The following is a 25,230-nucleotide window of genomic DNA, read 5'->3' on the forward strand; positions in this document are numbered from 1 at the left end:
AATCAATTAAATTAAATTAAATTAATTCATCCTAATTGAAATTCAAGACCGTATATAAAAACCAAACTACTCAAAAAATGGTAATTGAGATTTATTTCAACATAAACTATGGGAACCTACATATAACTTCACCTTAAAATTTAATTGAAACGAACGTAGGTACCTAGTCTGAAGAAATAAAAATTATATTTTAAATTCATCGTAAAAGACAACAATTTCTGAGATTTTTATTTCATTTATGAGTTACAAAAATAATAGACTTAATCTTAGAGCTCATATTGTAATGTGTTTAAAAATAAATGATGTGTTTTGAATCCAAATAGCTTGACCTGGATAGTGCTTTAAAAAATAAGACTAATGTCCATAAATTGGTTTTGAGATAAATGATGCATACCGCGCGTCGCGTATTACATGATCGTTGATCGTATATTATTATTATTTTTTTTTTTTTATTAGAAGTAAGGCTTCAACATCACAGACCATTAGCCTAGTATAAATTATAACAATATTAGAAATAGTTGAAAAACAAAGGTAAATTTATTAAGAGTATTCGAACTTAAAGACTATATGTAAAAAGGTTTGTACATTATTAAAATTTGCTTAAAAGATTGATTTTGGTTAGAAATGAAATAATTTTGGAGATGTTGTTTTCATTGCTAAGTTGTTTCTTACGTCCCGATACTTGATGCAATCAATGATAATGCGTTGAACTGATAGATTTGTGAGTCATTACTCAAAAGTGGGTGGTGGATCTTTGCTAATGTGGAAAGAATAAGTTAAAAATGGATATCCATTATCCATTATGGATTATGTATCTCGTGATTGCAACTTCCTTTCGTCTGTTAAGGTAGTAAGGTACGATCCATTTTTTTATATTTTGTATGATTATTATTATTATTACCATTACAAAGACTACAACGGTTTATACAATTTATATAATAGCACTGTTTAAAGTACGGGAAAATTATGTTGGATAACTCAAATGGCTATAAAGAAAAACACTCTATCGAACTATACAGCAAGAGATATACGGGAAAAAGCAAATTAGGCGAAGACGTTTGTTTATGAATTATTCATGCATACATAGGTATTATACATATACGCACGTACCTTAGTACCTATCTATAAATATCATGAATATATACAACCCGAACGAGTTTTGCCGATTTTTCACGATGCTTTTATGGCTAGTAGGTACATTTATCCCTAGGTAAGTAGGTATAGGTACGCACACGACTGTCCGACATTATAGTGGCGATCCACGCTATTAGTGTCACGCGCATAACATAGAAACGAAGAATAAAGTATGTTTTTTTCGTCGTCGTCATCATTGTCGTTTTTATTCTTATTGTTAAACGCCGACGATTTGTCTTCGTTAAAAAAATAAATAAAATAAAAAACAATTCAAAGCAAAATATTCGACCCTCCCGGGAGGATAATATTATATGCAATAACAATATACAAGGCGATTCGAGGCAAATACTCGTTTTCTCAAAAAGCAACCACTAACGTTTTTGGAAATGTATTTATTTTTTTTTCACACATTGAGTAGGTACTAATAACGAAACGGTGTTTTTGAAAAAATATACTTACTATTTGTATCATCATAGTTTTTACAGTGGTTTTCTTTCTACAAAAATAGTAAATAATTTTAATATCTTATTCTGAAGCAGACTGATTTTTCGAGTTATTTAAAATTTGTTGATATCGAATTTCATACATTTATGGTTAATAAATAGTAACTCAATAGCTAAATATTTTAAGTATAAATGATCGGAGTATAGTGTGTCAAAGGTATCATGAAAAATGTACCTAAGTCCATTACTCTGCTTATTAACAATTTAAATACATATAATTAGTTAACTCTTAACTATACTACTTATTCATTCGGATTTTATACTTAGAATTAACTACTGAGTAAATATTCTGCTTTGAGTGTGTGAAATTAAAAATATATATTCAAAAAGTAAAAAATTAAAAATATAAACATTTATTAATAAAGTAAATTGTTAAAAAAATCTTGTTTCACAATGACTTCAAATTAGGTAAAAAAAAAATTGTATACTTCCAAAAACGTTAATTATTCTTTTAAAGATACGAGTGTTTACCATTTCAATAATATCCTTGTATTATACGTAAAAAACGCATGAGCAATGATTTTTTTAGTTTAAAGTTTATGAGTAAAATAAATCCACCAATTTTGTTTCTAGAGTCAAATTTAAGAACTTTTTCGCTACCCATATATTATTTTGAACACGTGCGTTTGTAATTATGTATTGACTCAGGGTTTAGATTTATTTAACTAGTCAAAAATGGTGCACGCGAAAATTTGTCAAAAATATCTACAATGTATATAATATCAATATACATACACAATAATCACGTAGATAAGCAATTAAATAAACATTTAAAAGTGACTGTCGACAAAATATAACCTATTCTTATATTTTTTGAAATAGTTTAATATTTATTTTAAATTTGAGTCATTATTGTCAGTTACTTTATAACTTATAATTTGGTACCAAAAAAAAAAATGAATTAATTGTTTTGTAACTTTTATACATAATACGTATGCTATTACGTATGCTATGAAGATATGGCAATATTATCATAAATAGAAAAATATGCAAAATAAAATCGTATACTTAAGTGCCTCGAAAGCTTATAATTTTACAAAATACAGTTCTATCTCAATTATCCATGAAATAGGGTGTCACGGCAAATATTTGAACATTTGCAGTGAAGAAATACGGTGATTTTAATAATAAGTTATATCACGAAACGAATTATTATGTGTTCACTTTGCATACCTATATTATACAGATAAACTAGAACCAAATATTAAAATTAATATAAATCTAATTGGCTGATTATTATTAATGGGTAATATAATTTTACTTTAATAGTATATTCTATTGGATTTTTCCTCAATTTTAATTTGGTAAATATTGTATAAGTCATGAATTTAATGTAAAGAATATTTAATTCAAATGAACTCAATCAATGAACGAATTTAAGTTATAATATTATTGATTTTCTGTGAAATATTAATAAATTATGCGATGGTGTTAAAACAACATAAAAGCGAAATCATTAAAAATGTATATTTCTGTAAATTAATAATTTATCAAATTTGAAAATAAACAATACTTTTTAATCAGACTGGTATAGTAGTTTTTACATTTGTAATTACGTACCATTCTGAACCCTAAAATAAAATAAATAAGTAAATGGGTATTTGTTTATTAAATTATATTGATTTCAGAGTGATACACGACATCCTTTTAAATAGTACAAAACCGATCATGTTATTGCCTATTTTTCCCATAGAATTTTCCCCGTGTTCCGCTAAATTTAAAAAGCTCATATTGTGCTGAAAGATGAAAAGTGAAATTAATTGAATATTGTGATAAAATATTTTATATAATATGTACGTTTATTTCCGAGGCGTTTCTGACCATATTTTATATTTTTTATTTAACTATATTATGTATAGTAAATTATAATTAATAATAATCTAATTACATGCGTTTTATATTGAGTTTACTTTACAGACCATTTGTTGCTCATTAAATTAATGAGAATATTGGAGTTTAATCTGATCTAATATCATATAATTAATTGATAGCATATTTGAATTGTATTTATTTTCATTAATATAATTGTTTTTTTTTTCGCAGAAGATAAAACGCCTACGGGAAGTCTGAATTGTTTGTTGGCGCGATCTTTATGTAACGAAGATCCATCATGTTTTAAAATTATAAACCTCATTCCAAGTCTATGTGGAAACGAAATAGGTAAATATTTTATTTTGGATATGCAAATAGTATTTGTAGGTTATACGTATGAAAGGATATAATACGATTTAATTTCGTTAAACACGAATTAGGTCACCAAAATATATTATTTTATAACTAAACAATATAATGTTTTCGTAAAATTAATGTTATATCATGTTGTAGATACACATTTTATAAAATTAAACATAATTTTTTTAGTATTATATCATAACAAAGGAATAAAATAACTCAGTTCATCACGTGTTCATATATGAAAAAAATAAATATTTTTCACTTCAATCTCTAATAATTTATTTTACACTAAGCCGCGTTTAAATTATTTTCATCGTGAAATGCGTTACTTACGTTTTAGATAAAAACCGATCAATTTTCGTGGTTGTTTAAATGATAGCAATAAATTAATAAAAACAATGCGTGCATAAAAATAATATAACAACATTTTCACAATTAAAAAAAAAAAAAAATGACAAACATTTTAATTAGAAATATAGATATCCAAATTATGAGAAATATTACATGCCCATTTCGTAAATAATCGCGTGTAATTTTTTTCCTATTTTATAAAATGTAAAATATGATTTTCATTTTTGTTGTGTAAATGAAAATTTTCACTTTTTGCATGAAGTGTATGGATTTATTTGCTGTTGAGGCGAAAATTTGTCGACAGTAGTTAGAGTGGAAAAAACAAAACCCCAGAAAAAGTGTGAAGTGCCGCGTTGAGTGGTCCCATACTGTTATTTTTAACAAATATTTGTAACCAAAAGTTTGCACATGTCCAGAATACTAATTAACATACCTAGAGCAGTTGTGTTTTAGCCAACACAATAATTGCTTTAAATATAAGTAAACCAATTATAGACAACCATTAGTGAACAATTCACATTTCCAACACCTAATTCAGTATATGTGATTATATCACATACCATTATTACAGACCATTATCACATACACATTTGAAGGAGTTTTCGCAATAACTTCGTATATAGGTACTTAATCAATTTTAAATAACAAATTGTATTTGTGAGAATATAAATATGTCACGAGTCTAATCACCAAATTTATTAATTACAAAAAAAAAAAAATGAAAAAATGAAAAAATACCTTTCGGCTTTCAATATGAATGGCAATTTTTAAAAATAAATCATCATAAACGTTTGCGATAACGTAGTAACGCCAAATTGTTAATGTAACATCGAGGATAGATCATTTTCAGCAGTTTTAGAGAGTTTATTTAAGTTATAAAATTTGAATTATCAATATTTTAGAAATAATGGAATATTATTTCAAATTGTTGAGAATATTTTTTGTACCTACATAAGTTGAAGAATAAACACTAAATACATTTACAAACAAATATTTTTTGCTCTTTCAATATCTAAATAAGTATTTTAATTCTAAAATTGTACAAGAATTAGTAATGGATAAAAGGCCGATCTGCGTTAGCACGTTTTAAATTATTTTTTATATTATCATTATTTTTTTAGTATTACGAAACTACCAATAACGACAGTAGCAATGCCAAGGGACCATATACAAAATACTTTTATTCATCAGTATTATAATATTGCGATTCCATTAAAACGTATATTATTGAACACTTTAATAAACTTCTATGAAATATTAATTATACTAAATTAGAAATCAGAAATCATAATTTATTCATAATTATATGTAGGTAACATTATCATCTTATCAGCATAGCTTTTCATTGCATAAATATCGGTGGTTTTTATGTACCCCAAATATGTTTCTTTTTCTCTGTCAAATAATCACAAGATAAGTGTACGTCAGTTACATATTATTTCCAGTACGTTATACACTTATACGTATATTGGCGATATGCGTACAAACATTATGTATATATATATTATATATGTTATGATACTAATAAAAAGTATAATATTTGTTTTTTATCAAAAACCCGTACCTACAGCATTACGCGTTGTGCAAATATTGAAAAAAATAAAATAAAGAATCAACAATACCCGTATACTATATACGGATACACTATTATACGAGAATGTAAAATTATATACGCACATACTATACCGAGTTTTGGGAATACTAAAACGATGAGTGTGAAAAAAATCAAAAAAATCGCTCATACCGTCGACGAAGGTATAATATATTATAATACTCTCGCATATCGGTACTTCCTCACTCTCCACGCCCACTCTATCATCCCATCTCCATGTAGGTACATATATTATAGATACACACTCGCATACACATACATACATACATACATGCATACATACATACATATATCTATGTATATATATTATAAGCCCCATTACAAAGTAGATATATGTTATATCGCACACCCGATCTACCGCGAATTGGTTTTTTTATTTATTTTTTACTACACAATAAATATATGTATATGGGAGAGTATTATAACAATATCGAAATACTGTTTACGTGTTGTAAACAGTGTTTGAGTGTAATGTTAAATTATAAATGTACATTGTGTATACCTAAGGTATGTTATAATGTATAACAATGTAGGCATATAATTATATCATAATATATAGATACAGGCATATCATACAAACGATGACAACAATAATATTTTTAATGCACGACACTATATTATTATTTATTATTTATTATCATTATTCGAAATTGTGCCATCAAGTCGATCGAATTGTGTAATTGGCACATGCGTAATGCATATTAATTAAAATATATTAAAGTTATAGTAAAATGTTTATCATTAATGAATTAACATTGTTATTGAACTATAGGTGGAGTTGAGCTATTATATTGTATTCAGTTATGTACTGCAATATGTTTCCGGCTATTATGAGAAATATAAACTATTAAAATCATTGCCTTTACTGTGTATTGTACGCAATTCAAAAAGTGGAAGTTTGAGTTAGAAGAAAAAGTTAGCTGTTTTATAATATTGTTTTAATTGCCACGAATAAAACAATTTATGTTTATTATTTCTATTTTATGTTATTGTATATTGTTAGTAAAAGTTAAATTATAAAGTTTAATGATATTAAAATATCATTAAGCTTTATAATATATACTTTGTGGGTGTTTTAAAAATAATATGTTGCATGATCTATTAAAAGAAAAAAATGTTGTGCAATAACTAATATACATTTTTTACACGCCTATTTAAATTAAATTAATATTTAATGTTTAGCCCATTAAAAATAATTATAACAGTACCTAAACCTATAAATCCATACAAGTTAGAACATCTGCAGTGACTGTTTGAGCACCGACGTATGGCTTAATCACACAGATGGTTGACTCGGTGATGGCGGTAAACTGGTATTACTTGCCCTTCCCCCCCACCACCACAATCGATAAAAATTGGTGGTCGCTGAAGTTTCTTCATAACTTAAATATAGTATAGTTAAAAATTTTAAAGCTTAAGTAACTTAAACGATGATCTCTCCAGCTATACGAAGCGATAAAATAGCCCTCTACCCCACACATTGATTTTTAATTTTCCCTTAATATGACAGTTATTCTTTCTATGAAAATATCTAACTTTTTAGTTGATAATTATCGCCTTAGCAATAAAATTAATCATTATTTAAACATTTTTAACATTGATGTTTTACGTATTCATACTATATTTTCGCATTTATTTGTTTGCATGAATACATCAAACATCTAGAAAATAATAATGAAAAATAAAAATTCATAATTTGATAATTTGAAATAAAAATAAAACAAATTTTTATTTAATTAATATAAAATAATTAGTATTTTAATTAATTATTAAATACAATTGTAATAAAAAAAATTATGAAACTAAAAACACATTGGATTTAATTTAAAAAAAAAAGAAAATTAATAAAAATGGCTGTTGATAAAAATATATCAAACATTTGGTATACAACAAATTTTAGAAGAAAGCATATAAGAAATCATATTTATTACATTTTTTTTTTTTACAAAACTAACTATTGACCAAACACCGAAATATGTTACAATTAGGTGAAAATAAATTCGATATAGTTCTCATTTAAGATATGTTGCATTAAAAAAAAATATAATCACTGTAAATTAGTGTGTTGTCTTTAGGCATATCATACTGTATTAATGTAATATAAAAGGTCAATCTGGAGAATTCGATGATATAAAACTGAAATGATATTTAATTTATCATATTTTCTAGATGCACTCTGTATAATATGTCACACAAAGGAATACAATTTTGTTGTAATATTTCTATGGCACAATATACTTTATAATATAAAATAATTTCTCATTATGATGTAACTTTTCATATTTGTTGACATGAGTTTTTCTTAAACATTTTTTTTTTTTAATTTAAAATTTTTTTGAAAAAACACGTGTGTTAAATTTACAGTCTCGTGTTCGACGACTACAGTAATAAAGTGTCGGGCGGCTTTGAAAACTCTTCAAGCGTTCCCGTTCTTCAAGCCGACGTGCCTGTGCCGAGAGCCCAAAATCGATTACGAATGCAATTCCTTTCGTAATTTTTTGTTCGACCATCCGTGTAACTTCACACAGCGCAAAGGTAACAAACACAATATCATCGATTTTTTTTCATAGGTATACTATTGTGTACTAAACTTGTACATACAGAGTGGTTCTTTAATCGTAAACGTGGAAATATTTCAGAAATGCGAGAGAATTTTAAATTTTTAAAATTTTTAAAACAGTAAGTTGCTGAATATTGAAATAAAATATTCGAAATTCAAAAGTTCCAATGATCACGATAAAAGAATCGCTCTACATATATTTTATCTAGCAATGTAACTACCCATCTACTTATGTATATTAGTATAGTGTGTGTAAAATGTATTCACATTGTAACAGGGTAAATATGAATTATATAATGTATTTGTATATATTTCATAAAATATATGTATCAATTATTTTACTAGTAATTCACAAAAGCAAATGTATGCTAGCTGGAGTAAAATTTACTACATGATAATTGACATTTGTTGATTTGCAATATTATTGTTTTTTAAAATAATGTGTTTTACCCGGTAACTGGTCACTTATTTAAACTCACACGTGATTCACTTGAATAATCAGATTAAATTGTTTAATATTAAAAATATACAGGTACACCAAAGGCGGTAGGTAATCAAGTTCGTTTTTTATAACAAAAACCAATCAGTAGTATAGTAAATTATTGTGCAGCATATTAATGTGTAATATAGCTATTACACCTACAACGCGTGGAAATAGTTTTTGGATTAATGGCGTTTATAAAAAAAAGTTTTCACCAACAAATAAAAAACACATCTGAAGCGCATATACATTTATATTTTGTAAATACAATGTGTGTAATATTTGTTGATCATTCCAGTTGTTGAGAAAATAATAGTGTATTCTGTGACCAATGCACGTTTTTGTCACATACCGCCACTTTTGTAGAAACTTTTGCAACCACGTCCGTAATAGAACTAATTTCAAATAAATTAATAGGTCCATGTCCATTTCCATGTCCACCTCATCGACAAGGCACACGTGTCATCACATATTATCAAGTGCACTATGCGTGGGTTTTCGTTTTATACTCCTATAATATTATGTTCAGTAGTGGAATAACTCTATCGACCAACTTCATGACGAACAAAAATCTAAACAAATTTTAATAGTTCACATTCGTCTATATATTATAAATGATTTAAATTGTTATCGAATAAAAATACGAAATGACAGACTGAAAAGTGAGTAAGTAGACAGAGTAATAGATAGAGATAGATAGAAATGATAGAATGTAAGTAAACACAACTCTGTTGTTGCCATTAATATCATCCAATGTTAACAATTTGCACCCTGTAAAACAATTAAAATATAAAAACAAAAACTGAAACCAACAAATAAAAAGAAGGATTTGAAATCAACATTCTATAAAAATCGAAAAACCTTAAAAATGCATAAATTTACTTGTTTATATATAACATTTGCATTAACTTCTTAATACATTTTGAAAATATGAATGTTTTTTTTTTTTTAGATTCTGAACGAAGTGATGAATGTATTGATTTTACAATGATGTGTTTTTTTTTTTTTATGTTTGTATTTGTGTCTGTGTACAGCATAACTAGTCGAAATAATGCTTCGATTTCAAACTTTGGGGGTGGTTTCCGATGTAAAAGTGAATATCCTTGGTGCATCAAAAGTAAACATTTTCCAACAGTTTTCAAAAAAATCGAGAAAAACAAAAAAAAAAAATGATAGAAAAACGGGAATTTTTACGCAAAACCAGTTTTCGACCAAATCGATATTTTTATATGGTTGTAATTCAAAAACTAATCACTGTAAATACTTGAAATTTTCACCAAATGTTAATGTTAGTGATATCTATGTACAGTTTAATTTTCAAAAATTTTTGACTTTTTTTGAGTTATTTATAGACCACTGAAATTTTAGATTTTTTTTGAGAATTTTTTTTTGAAGTGTCGGTAAAAAAATGTTGGACGACCAAAAAAACTTGAAAATTTAATACATGGTTCCTTATGAATTGTTCTTATTGTAGCTAAAAAAAATTAAACATCGATAGTCACGATTTTTTTTAATAAACGTTTACAGTTCAAAATTTTACGAAATCTGTCGAAAACGCGAAAATTTGCAAGTAATTTTGAAGTTGAAAAATCATAAAATTTTTTGCGTTTATAACTAAGCATTAAAAATACAACACTAAGTTTTCCATAAGTTTTCCTTCAAGTATCTATAGAGAAAACTCGAAGCATCATTATAGGAAAAATTTTAAGTGCGTTTGAATTTTAAATTTTTACGAAATAGCGTAACGATAACGATTTATCCTCAAACGATTTTAAACATTTGTTATTATTCAAAAAGTATAAGTTGTAGATACTTGAAAATTTTATCAGTTTTTTAGATTGGCATTTTCTTTATATGATTTAATTTTCAAAATATTTTGACTTTTTTTGAGATATTTATAGACAACTGAAATTTTCAATTTTAATGAAAATTTTTTTTTGAAGTGTCGATAATATTTTTTTGGCCCAATAGTTATTCTTATTGTGATTAAAAAATTATAAGAATACATAAGCACAATTTTTTTGTTATTAGCATTTGAAGTTCAAATATTGACTTAATACGTAAAAATTACGGCAATGTTCAAATTATCTTAGATAGAAATTCATAAAAGTTTTTCTTTTTAGATCTAAGATATGAAAATTTAATACAAGGCTCCTAACATATTTTTCAATAGCAGTTAAAAAAATAAAAGAAATATATGGTCACAATTTTTTTTTATAAGCGTTAATAGTTCAAATTTTTACTCGCTCCGTTTTTTTAATTAGCATTTGAAGATCAAATATTGACAAGAATTAGTCAAAACAATGAATTTTTTTTTTGTCATTACGTTTTGGGGCAGTAAAAATGCTTCGACTTTTAACTTCAGTACCTTGTTAAATTATAAAATGAAAAATTCTTAATATTTTTCTAAATAATCGGGATAAACAAACTAAAAATTAAACAGAAAAACAGCAAACTTTACGTACAATCAGTTTTCGACAAAATCGATTTTGATTTTTGATGTAACTTTAAAACGACCATTGATATACATGAAATTTTCACCGAATGTTTATATAAGTATATTCTATCCACCATGAAATTTTTTAAAAATTTTGACTTAAGTTGAACTATTCATAGTTATATGCAATTTTCAATCATTATTAGTTATTTTAAATTAAAATCGATAAAAATTTATTTTTTAGGTAGAAAATTTTGAAAATTTAATACAAGGCTCTTAACATATTTTTACAAAAGCAGTTGAAAAATAAAAGAAATTCATAGTTACAATTTTTTTTTATAAGCATTCAAAGTTTGAATTTTGACAAAATACGTAAAAATCACAAAAATTCACAAATTATTTTAAGCTAGAAATTTATAAAAAATTTTCTTTTTTAAAATAACATTTAAAAATTTAATATAAGATTCCTAACAAGTTTTTCAATCTTTATCACAAAAAAAATGTCCAACGGAAATGCAAATTAAATTTTTATTAGCATTTGAATTTCAAATATTGACAAAAATTCGTCAAAACCATGAATATTTGCGAATTATTTTGTAGTTCAAAATTCATAATATTGTTTGTATTTTTATCTAAGGTTATAAAATTCAACACTAAGTTTACCATAAGTTTTGCTTCAAATAGCTATAGAGAAAATTTGAAGCGTCAATATAGGGAAAATGTTTTGAGCGTTTGAGTTTTAAATTTTTATGAAATCGCGTAATGATAACGATTTATCCTCAAACCAGGTATATGTATATCATCTATGATAATATAAAGTATTATGAATTATGATAACTACATGCAATGTTTTTGGAAAAATTGTTTAACCATGTTTTATGCAAAATGCGTCTTAATTGAAAAATATTTGTTTCAAAATAAAATATATGACAATATTTAAATATAATATATCCTAGACTGACAAATCATCTCCGTTCAGAATCGTTTTTCGTATACAATGATGCCTATCATTGCATTCAAATCTAACCTACCATAGTCAGAGGTCCACATCACCTCCTAATGTACAGCAGAGCGATACCCACTTTCACGCTTTTTTTTTTTATTGAGCATAATATTTACATCGTCAACAAAGGCCATTGGTTACACTTATTTATACAGTAATTATATTATATAATATGTATTGATACCATGGAATGTTATTAATTTGGATAAAACATTTTTTTTTTTTATATAAGATTGAACAATTTTTTTTTTCTTAAAAAATTAATTATATCTAGGGTTTTATCATGAATAGGTCCGAGTTTGGAGTCGAGGTTGAATGATATGTTCGGCGCGTTCTTGGTTGTAGATTAGACAGTCCGCTATTATATGTTTTACTGTTAATGCAGTACCATAGGTTTGACAAATAGGGGATCCTCTTTTGCCATAAGGAAACCATGGGTGATTCTGGTGTGTCCTATGTGAAGTCGGTTAAGGACAGTCTCCTCTTTCCGGGTGAGTTTTAGGTTCGTTCACCGGCAGATGTCTCTTTTAATTTCGTTTAATTTAGTGTTTTGTAAGTACCAGAGTCTTTGTCATTTATTTATAATATATTCGTTTATGAATTTTTTTGAGTCAGTATATGACATTTGGTTTATTAGCAAAGTTTCGTTGTTGTTAATGGTTATGAATGTTTATAATGTGTACCTATGATTTATTATGATACAATAATTTCAGGTGATTGCCTTTGACCAACAATAATTACATAAAACACATAGAAACACAACCAACGCGCGTGTTTTATTTTTTTTTTTTGACAGAAGTTTACTTTCTAAATGCTTCTAAATCGTTCGTTTTACAAGCATAATATTTATTTGTAACTAGACCATCACATTATTGTTTTTTTTTTAAAACACGATTATGGAAAAAAAAAGCCCTTTTATATTTTTTTAATTAGGTGATAAATACCAAATGTTTATTGCAAACATGTTTAAAAATATTGTTTTATATGATCATTACACGGGTGTGCTACATTATTTTATTGTCTAATAAAATTAATAGGTACGGTGATGATCATTTTATATTATAATGTTACGTTTCGTTTAATAAAAAACAATCAGTATTAGTCGTAATAGTATAATATTAACAAATAACTAACAGCACCAGTGATAATATTATGTAATATAAAATTTATTTGTGAGTAATAGGTACCTAAAATATCAGTAAATCTTATATTTTGTAACATTGATTAAAAATTCAAGTGCTGTGATTTTCAAACTATAATTCTCATTTTCAAAATGTATTTCTTTAAATAATTCTCCAGAAGATTTTAGAATAAAAAAAGAAAAAAGAAATAACATACAATTTATTTTCAAAATGGACATATAAGCTATTTTCAGCCTATATAAGTCCTAAAATTCTTAAGAGCCATATTATTTAGTTTATTTAGTTATAATCAGGATTATATTACATACTTATACGTGTTTTATCGATTGCTAAAAGTCAAAAAGCATTCTATAAAGTGAAACATGATAAATTTTATAAATATTGAACACAGCTAGAAATGATTAAGGAGGTTTGGTAATAATAAGTAATATGTATTGGTATCAAACATCACCCAAACGTATTTATGGAGAACTCTCATAGTATGTTTCAGTAAATAATGGTTTGGACAATATTTTTATTACCACTTTTATTAAATATATACTTTAAGTTCAGAAGTTCTCGAAAAGACAGCAAAGGTCATTAACGTAAGGTAATGTAAATTTTTTTAAATAATTGTATACATATACTGATGATGCAGTGATTTTTTAAAAAACATTATTAATTTACGACCTTAATGGATAACTGAGTAGAAACTAGTGAGAATTTTGGGGTTCTTAATACAAAGAAAAAGTTTATAAATTATTGTAATATATATATATATATATAAAAACCATAATTTAAGAGAATATTTAATGATTAAGAAAAAATGTGCATAAAAGTTACAAAAAAAAGTTACCTTGGAACAAATTTATACAAAAAGAATTCACTGTAAATAAAATACAGAATTTGAATTGGCCACAGAAGCATTCAAGACTAATGTGAAAATCCATCATTATGCTCAAAATACATACATTTTTTAAGATATTATGTGTTATCTTGACTATTATATGAAGTTAAAACCTTGGCACTAATGGAGTTAAAATTGAAGCTTTTAAAACATGGTTTATTCATAAAAGCACGCTTTAATTTGGATCCCTTAAAATAATACCTAGTAGATAAATATCAATTAAGTACAATTATTGTACAATAATTTTACGATAAAATCATAAGTATTCATAGAAACATTAATGGTTTCTAACGGTGATATAACTCAAACGGTTTAAAATTATCGTATACCCATACATATAAACCAGTGCTTATCTCAACCTGGGGTCCATGGCTATATGACTGAGGGGCCTTGAAATATTTATTTCATTTAAATTATTTTGGATTATTTTATTATGTTATAACCGATAATGAGTAATCATTGTTGATGACGTCTAATATTAGATTACTGTTATTAAATAATGATAAAATTGTTAGGGGGAGGGGTTTGACAGTTTTACATTTAGGGGTACCTATAACTAAAAAGTTTGAGAAGCACTGATATAAACCAAATAACTTTTGGACAATCGTTGATTGAAATCAAAATCGTATAAATCATTTACAATAAGTGAAAAAATATATATGTATAAAAATACCTTTTTTTATATTTCACGACTGTAACATTCTAACACGAATACTGCAAAAATAATAATGTCAATATATTATGATATGTTTTTATCATATTATTATACACGGTACATCATCAGTACACACACATTTATTATACAATTGTTTTTTTATATTTAACGTATTTTGTTGTCTACTGTAAGAATCCAAAATCGCTTATGTTTACCGGATGACGGTGTTGTTTAATATTTTACATCTTTAAAAAAATTGGAAATTAATATCTCTGTCAATTATTATTATTTGTTGCAATTAAACTACAAAGGTACATACTTCAACAACTTAATAAATAGTACAAACAATATTTCCTTAAAAAGATCGATACATAATGACGTGACATTTAAAAAATAGGAGTTTTCGTTTCTGTTTAAAATTAATTAAATGATTACATAGAACCCAAAAGTGTTACTTTGTTTGCATAATATCGTACGCATGATGTTTTCAATGACATTGCACGTACCTGAAAATGTCCTATTGTTCGTTGTATATGAAATAGTATTTTAAAAATAACATATTTAAACGTGTGATTAAAAAACTATAAAAAAATGTGTATAAATATGTTTTATAAGTCACATTAAATGGCAAATGTTGCAATGTTGATTGTGTATAATGTCTAAATTATATGTTATGTTTGCTGTAGACCATTTCTATGGAAAACCACAAACTATATTAATAAAATGTTTTTAATGGAAATATCTTAAAAAATCTTAGAAAACATTTACATCATTTAAGAATTTTAGTTTCGAATTTTGATATATGATATTGATTTTGTTCATAGAAATAATGTTTTAGATCATATATTTGCATTAAAATCAATAATATTCACTTAAATTATAGTCGTATAATGTCAAGCACATACTTTGTATAAAAAATTATTATATATAGTGTAAGTATTTAGTATAAAAAATCTGACGATTGTGAAAAATAAAAAATTCGCAAATGTGGTTTTATTTTACTGGGTTTTTGATATTTTGTCTTAACACCTAGGACAAAATTTTAACTTTACACTCACATTACATTTTCATAACAGATTTTTGGCAATTTTTACCACACTAGAAATTTGAAACCTAAGCATACCATGACGCAAAATCCAATTTCAGTTCCTGGTCGAAAATTAACTCATCCAGACATTCAACAATGTTATTAAGAGTCGTGAAATATGACTAGTTCCCGATTCTGTATTTTTGTTTTAATCAATCATCTCACATAGAAAACTTCATATTATTTTGATTTCACAATATCTTACCTACCTCAATCAAACACATTATTACTGTGAAATAAATAAATTTGTGATATAACTATAAAAATTAATTTAAATTTCATACATTCTTAGCTAGCATTACTTTATTATAGATATACTTAGTTGTTTTATTTTTTTTTCTGTAGAATTTCAATTTTATTTAATCTTAGAATTAAATTCTGTTTTAGAATCGACTGCAAAAATAAATGTACAATAAATGTAAAAATCTTTGCGAGATATGGGAATCATTAATTTGTTTTTTTATCAAATGAGAGTACAAAGCTTTCTTATAGGTCTGGCTACACTTACTCCCCCAGATGTTTGGGCAATAATAATCAGTAACTCTTTTGTACGAATCTCAGCGGGAGAACAGGTATACATTAGTATACATAGTATGCACTGAAACACATTACCGAATAATTCATTTTTCTTCTTTAAATAAAAGTTTAAAATGATGTTCGTGTTTATCGGCTTGTCTTACGAAAACACTTAAAATAGAATTGAAAGACAATCAATAGAACTTACCACTGATATTCAGTATAAAAAGTATTATTCAAAAAAAATAAAAGTAAAAAGTATTCTTTTGAAATAGTAGAATAAAATTATGCCAAAAAACTGGTGATATTATAAGGTACGGTACCGATTAGTAAATCAAGCTGAAAATGCGTAATTTGAGATGTAGGAGGGTCAATGATCTGAAGTACACTAATCGATAGGGACAATACGTGCAGCGGTATTGTTATCCTTTAGTAATATGCCACAGCGTATTGCAGCCGGTTTGCAATAAACTTTAATTGGTTGAATATATATAATATATATATACTTATATAAAGCACATAAAGGTACCGGCTATAAGGTGTAACAAAATTACCTGACAAATAAAATAACTTTTGTTCTAATCAATGTTTTGTTCTTATTTTTATTTTTTTATGCATAGGTATAATAATTACAGTAGGTACAGTATAATATATGTATTTTTATTTTGAATAGAGATAGTTTTTGAAATTTTCGGAACAATTCAAAATAGGTAGGTTACCAATTTGTGAATCTAATTTTGAGAAAATTTCGATGTTAAAAATTCTTATTTGAGTTGAGTATTTTTTTTTTTACAATCTTAAAATATCATTATTATTTTGGAGACAATTGAATTTAAACGTACCTAATAAGCTTTTTTCAAAATATTTTTTTTTGAAAATTTTCAGACATAAAAAAATTAAAATTATATAATTTTCATAATTTTTTATACGTATTTTAACTTGTATATATATTTAGGTGTGTTTAAGTGTCTGTAGTAATATTTATATCGTTTAGTGATTCCTATCCGTTATAATATGTTCCTATTTAAAGCGCATTATTATTCTACAACTGTAGATAATTTTACTACCATGTATACATATTTTAACGCACTTACCATCACAGTTTGTATTTAATTGATGCCGTCTGTGTAGTTGTGAAGTTGTGCTGATTCCAGAAATATCTTAACGGAATGGGATCCAATCTCGCTAGTATCATTAATAGATAATGTTCGTAATGTAATTCGATATGAATAAAAATAATGCGTAATCGTATAGACTATAGATGATATAGTAATGATGTCGATATGTGCTCCATATCTCACTCTTTGGGTGTGTATTAATTAAATCTTTAGATAGGTCGAATATCGTTTACGGCCTTATATGTATTATAGTTACTACATACGTATTATATTATCTATTGTCAACGAACTACTATTGAACTAATTCTAATTGAAACGTATGGTCGACTTCATATTTTATTTAAGTATGAAACTCAACTTATATTTAATGTATTGCACTCCAACAGCATGAACTAGCCATTAGATAATTTGAAGATCAAAGCTGCCACAATATTAGGATAATACACTATGAATTTCAGTACTAACTTCAGTACTTTTAATATAAGTGTTACGACTGCATAGTGCATCATAACCAATATTGTGCGTTATACATTTCCACCAAAAGAGTACTTATCTTCTTTCAACCGAGACCGGGATCACCAATCACCAAGAGTGTACTTTGCTAATTTTTCACGATTAGAAAAACAAAAAACTAAATAAAATATGGGAAAACAATAAATTTAGGAACAAAGAATAATCGTAGAAACTTGAAATTTTCATCATTAGCATTTTCAATAAATCGCATCTTTTTTGAAATATTTTAGCTCTATTTGATTTCTTCTTTCAATAATTGTCAATAAATAAACTTTTTCCCGGTCGAAGCACTTAAACTATAAATACAAGATTCCTCATAGGTATTATTGAAATTAAAAAGGAGAACGTAAATCAACAATAATTATTGACACCAATAAGTACAAAGCTTCATTTTTATTGCCCTAAAATTAATTCGATCAAATTAACGTATACTATTTTAAGATATTTTATATTATTTTTAATAACTTACTGTATAACAACTCTTAATTAAGTATAAATTATTCAACAATTTAAAACATGATTAATATCTCATTTGGTGGAAGTAAGTATTAATGGAAAACGGAAAGTTACACTTGGTGGGTATTGGCGGAATAAAATATACACTTTTGGTGAAAATAAGTTACGCTCAATCAATTAAGGACCAATTGAAACCCAAAGGTATTTTGACATTTGGACGCTATATAGTTGATTAATTATATATACCTTACTTGTGGGGTTCTTTGACAACACTGAGTAATATGTTAAGGACAAATTTGAATTCAATACTACCATTGAGGATTTTTTGAACCAACTATAAGACTATGCTTGTATTACATTGAATAACGTTAACATTTTCGACACTACAACGTATGGTGTATTCAACTGAAATTAGAATTATTCAGATATTCATAATATAATAAATTACTAATATTATTTAATAGCTTGAGTGATACGTAAGTGGTTAACGTAAGTTAACATAAATCATTCATAAATTATTTTAAATACTAAAATAATGTAAATTGTAACTTAATTACTACTTATTAATATTTAATTATAATTGATTTAATTTACCATAGTATCTAATACTGTGTTATATAATAAAATTAGACTATATTAAATCTAAGTTATGTTATAATATTAATGCAAATAAGTACTGATCGAATAGTTTGACAATGAATCAAAGCAACAAGCAATTTTTTAGAGTATTTAATACAAATATTAATGGTAAATCCACGGCCGTACCTTGTATTTCAAAAACGAATTTGATGAAAAGACATACAAAAAATTCTCTCGTTTGCGCAGTAAAAAGTGGTAGAACGAAACGGACTGAAAGACCTAAGTATGCATATGTTTATGTTTAATAATGACGAGACACTGAGTTTCTGCTGTTTTTGATTAGGTCTTACAAATAATACAAACGGTTGATGAAACAGTCAATCTCTATTTTTAGTGCGTATAATATGGTGTACGTATGTATATTATGATAGGTATATGAGTATTTTAGAGCAGAGCTAGAAAACATATTACAATGTTAGTAAAACGTCTATAATATCTTATTTCACATTCTATATGGTAATAATATTAATCTATTCCGTTGAATAATTCAAACATATTTTAATATTAAGTATCATATAAATGTATCTAAGTAGCTGTTTACCTATATCACAGATATTTTATCAAGGATACAGTGAATTTGAAAAAAAAATTCCCCTTTGTTTAGTACAACATCCAATGTTATAAATAATAAACATTTTTTAAAAACATTTTCAAATTGTTCGCTTTAAGAAACACGTTTTTAAAATATCTGTATGGGTGTAAGACAATAGAAGACAATATAATTTTTGCATAACCTAGCTTAAGTTAGTATAAGTTCAGTATAATACTAAATAATATGTAGACAGCGTGATGGAAAACAAATTAGAACAACACGGCAGTATTATACGTATCTATTTTGGAACGCAGTAAAACATATAGCAGAATTGCAATAGGTTAAAATGTTAAACGATAAATAAACCTCGCTCCCACTAAAAAAGTAAAACAATAGGTAATCATTACATAACGGAAGTAACAATTCCATTGAATTTTTTTTTTTATACATTTAAACTCGATTTTAAGTATAGTATTTAACATAAGATATAATTTTGTTGCATTGTCATCTGTCAGCTTCAATTAAATATGACATAAAAAGGTTTGGTACTTTAAATTGTTTTAACTTTTATGACTGTTTTAGCCAACATACCGACTGTGTTGGTTCGTCAGGTAGCCGGTGAGTCATTGTCGATACTACGAAAGTTGATATTTTTTTTTTAATGAATAATTAAAATTTGAGCCGCTGATATTTTTTCAAACAATACGCTTAAATTGTATAACGGTTGAACTTAATAAATATATAACACCATATCTTTTAAAGAAAACTAAACTATCAAAAAATAAAAATAAAAATAAAAAATACTTATTAGATATTATTATTATTATTTAAATGAAAAGGGAATTGATAAATTAATAATGCGTATATTTACCATTTTTGTTTTCTGAATGTATCTAAATTGTTTTACTGAAACCTTAAATATTAAAAACAAAACGTGTAGTAACAAAAATGTGTATGTATGTTTAGTATTTTAATTTTCAAATTACCAAAACCGAAATGGGACATTTCGCCGAGGCCATTTCGCCGTGAGCCGTTTCGCCGTAGGGACATTTCGCCGTGCTCGAAAAATTGTGTATAAACTATAAACACAAAATTAACTTTAAATTCACCCTATATAATGTTATAATATGTTATATTATTATTGATATTATTGGATTTTTCTTATTTATCTTATTTTATCTTAAAATGTCTACACATCGCCCATGGCCTTCGATGACGACGATCACGATTACAATTGTTGCAATAAAGTTTTAATCAGTTCTCATCTGGCGACACAACTCACAGTAAATTAATAAGCATAACATAAGTATAACATAATGGAACCCCGAGTGAAATCTACTCGTGGTCGTGAAATATTAATTGTATATGATGGTTTTATGTATGTTTATGATAATGTTAATTTTAATAATACAATACGGTTTTGGCGTTGCCGTAATAGAAATTTTTGCAAAGCGCGAATTCATACAGGAATAAATGACTACACAGTCATAAAAACTATTAATGTACATCATTATCATGACTCGGAAGCGTCAAAAATCGAATTTTTTTTTTAATTTTGAATATGACAAAATATATATTATAAATGTATTATTATTTTTTAGCAATTTATTATTATTATAATGACAAAAATATTTAAACACCACGTCGAAATGGCCCCGGCTAAATGTCCTCACGGCGAAATGGCCACGGCGAAACGGCCACGTCGAAATAGCCACGACGAATTGTCCTAGATCCTACCAAAACAGTTACTAAAAAAGTGTATTTTACATCATGGAAGCACCGACAAAAAAAAAATTGTTTTTATGCTTACCCAAAAATAAGGCAACCATCTATACCGAAATTGTATAAAACTCTAAGCCCTTTGCAGCTGTACTACATTATTATGGTATTTATTTAACTAGGTATGCATTTAAATTTGGGGTTGATAACTGATCTCCAGTAACATTTTAATCTTATTAGTAGGTAGTATAGCTATAACTAAAAATAGTGCATATTAATTTTAAACTCTTTCTCTTCTTTCATTATCGTAATTTATAAATTTACATAATTATAAAAAAAAACAGAGCTTGTCTTATACAGAATTAAAATTTCTATAAAAACACATATTTTATGAAACAGTATAATTAATGAATAACCTGGCAATATATTTTACTAATCAATAAAATGGTAGATTACTATTGTATACTATACATTGATTTCCATAATTTTACTTTGAAGTTTGAACGAATTGTATAATATTTTTATATGTAGAAACATATCTGTGCAGCGTAGTTCTATAATAACGAAAGTAAAAAAAGGTATTACCTATGATAAAATAATAATAACAAATTCACAGATAAGCTGATAATGCGATGAAGGTATTTTAAAGTATTTAACGTATTTTTATACCATATTTCATATTTTATATAGCTGATAAGATTCCAATGAATCGATTTGTTATGCTTTTATAGAAAAACTCAATTTCATAATTAAAATAGATTTTTCGACGTATAGGTACCAACCAGCGATCATTTAGTTGTAGACAGTTTGAACCAACATTGCGAGAGTGCAGACATAAAATCGTATATACATCATGTTACGTAAGTATAATACGCAACGCAGAATTCGGTAGAAGGTAATTTATCATTATTAACGTAAACTAAAAACGTTATACATAGGTACAATACAGGTATATTATGATGCTATACAATACACATTTTCGATCAACGGGTTAATTCGTCGGGTAGTGTTTTGTAACGCGTCTATTGCACAATAGGTATACCAAATAAATTTTCTGACGAAACGATCGACCGTGGACGATATGCTATGCTGTATCGGTAGGGGATAGTTTTGCGTGTAGGTATTTTATTGATTGTGATTTTCCTTTCAGATTTTCTTATCCTTCTCCGACTGTAATTAATGTCCCGACCACGAAATGATGGTTATTGGTTGTATCCGCAAACCTATAATATATAACGATTTATATATATATATATATATATATATATATATATATATATATATATATACATATCATCCCTGCGTGTGATGGAAACACGCCATTTCGAAATCGAATAGTTTTTACCGAAATAAATAAACCACGAGCGTTATAAATTATTTGGTGGTATTCACCTGAGACAATGCGAATTCGGCCCAAATCACAAGAACGATCTTGAGTTACCGGCGATTGATGGTATATATCTCGAAATTTTTCTCTCTCACACACGCATGCATACATTCGCGGACACTCGTTATATACATTTATATATATGTAACACTGCAATGAATCTAACGAGGGATTCGTATGGATTTTTTATTATTTTATATTATTATTATTATCATTGTCAAACGACGGAGGACGATTCAGAAGGTGTGGTGGAAAGGATGGTAGGAAAGATGGACAGCAGAATGAGTTACGACCACCACGGAGAGTAATGCAGCGAGAAGGGGGAAGTGTGTATGCGGCCAAGTATATGTGGTATTGCATGGCTCGGTGCATGAGGTCGACTTGGCTGACGGTTCAAGCTTTGCAAGGAAGAAAACGAAAAAATAAATTAACGACCTTTTACGTCCTGAACGATTTTCAGGGTATAGAACGCAGCTGTGATATATTTCATATGGTATATACATTAATTTGTAAGAGTGTGGTAAATGGTATTAGTGGTTACACGGCACATGTATTTGCCATCGCAGTGATAGGCAGTACTAACAATAATCATTTGCCGTCGTTAGGTTGAAATCCGGAATTCATGTGTAAGATGTTAAGCCGTATAACTTTTTTCAATCTAACTGTAAAGTAAAACTTCACTATAGACGTTTGTATATCTTTACTCTTTAGCACCAACAGTTTTTAATTAATTTTCTATATCGTTTTGCGATTATGTGACTCCATAATATTATGAAATTATGCATGATAAAACGTACATAACTATTTAAATATTTCATAAAAATTATAACTTCGAAACTTAAAATACAATTTATAATTATTGTATTAGGAATATATCCATATATAAATATCATTTCACTTGTTCAAGAATCACAATTTTATAATTCTAGTCAAATAGGTATCAAATAGTTCGTGTATAAATAAAATAAAAACTTTACAATAATAATTTCTCTAATATCTTTTTCATTCCTTCGATATCATTAACACGAAAAATTTTGATTTATTTTAAAACCATTAATTTTTGAAACTTATAAACTTGAATAATATTAAATTTTACATGCAGATATATAATTATTATAAACACAGTATGTTTTCGACTTAATCTGATCGTTTAATATGTGTGATCATTGTACATTAACAATAAGTTTCCGAAAGTAGTGTAGATGCAGTGGACCGTCAACCAGGGAAAATTTGTTATACCTAAGCATTAATCTTTTTACGAGATTAACCGGCGTAATGTCCAAACTAACCAAATTTTTAATGCACTAAAACCATTGAGTAACATACATTCAATATGAAAAGCAAATATAAAGTCATCTCTCATAGAAAACATTTATAAAAATGCAAATTCCAATTAATTTTGATCTACACAATATCCATAAATAATATGCTAACAATCGACCAAGTATCCAGACATCAGCCAATAGATATGTTAATTCACATTCCGATCATCTCCATTACTTCTAAAGACGTCAGTTATATTACTGACGATATCGATAACATTTCCTACAATAACTGATATCAATTCCAATTTTACATATAAAACGACTACATATTTTAGTCAAACACGATACAGTACAACAGCATTAAAATAAAAATCGAGTTAGTTTTGCCTTAATTATTTACCGAAAATAAAAAATACAGCATACATTACAGAGAACAAGCAATAATGTTGAACATAATTGGTGGCATACAAACCGACAATAATAATAAATGTCTAAATACAGTCTATTAGTTTCTTGAATATCAACCAACCGTTTCAGAATTGTTTTTGTTAAGTACCTAATTAAAATTAACTAGTTAACCTATATTGCTAACAAAGCAATCAATTAAATAAAAATACACGGACTCATATAAATGCCTTAAAAAAAAAAAAAAAAAAACAATTCTAATGTATATTCATTGTTCATTCATATAAAGTTAACCAATCACAAACTTTATACTTACACAACGACTTCAATTAGATACTAAAGTATATAATATCTAATAAGCACTGACCGCTTTACAATAATCACTCAATCAATAGCTTGGTTTCCGATTAGAGTGACACCATAGCTATGTGAAACTCCAATCTGAACACTATTTACTAAGCTCCATGAACTGGAAAGAATGAACATAAAAAATATAGAATCATTATCGACAGATAATTAATAAGTTTATGAACACATCATCCCAATAATTGAAATTACAAACTCAATTATACCTAAAAAAAAACAAATAGCAAAAATAAATAATTGAGACACTTTGGTAGAAATAAAATAATATAAAAACACAATTAAAAATGA

The 25,230-nt window shown here is 26.6% G+C and overlaps 1 protein-coding gene across 1 annotated transcript in view; it reads left to right on the forward strand.

Moving 5' to 3' along the window:
- Gfrl (Glial cell line-derived neurotrophic family receptor-like) overlaps positions 1 to 25,230 on the forward strand; it is a 175,944-nt gene that overhangs the window by 18,328 nt on the left and 132,386 nt on the right. The window contains exons 2-3 of the mRNA XM_089215832.1: positions 3,681 to 3,797; positions 8,140 to 8,310. Coding sequence (XP_089071958.1) covers positions 3,681 to 3,797; positions 8,140 to 8,310 — 288 coding nt within the window. The remainder of the gene's footprint in view (positions 1 to 3,680; positions 3,798 to 8,139; positions 8,311 to 25,230) is intronic.

The sequence above is a fragment of the Diuraphis noxia genome, unplaced genomic scaffold (assembly GCF_037042655.1).
Source record: "Diuraphis noxia isolate RWA-SAM2 unplaced genomic scaffold, SU_Dnox_SAM2 contig0001, whole genome shotgun sequence".
NCBI classification, from domain to species: Eukaryota; Metazoa; Arthropoda; class Insecta; order Hemiptera; family Aphididae; genus Diuraphis; species Diuraphis noxia.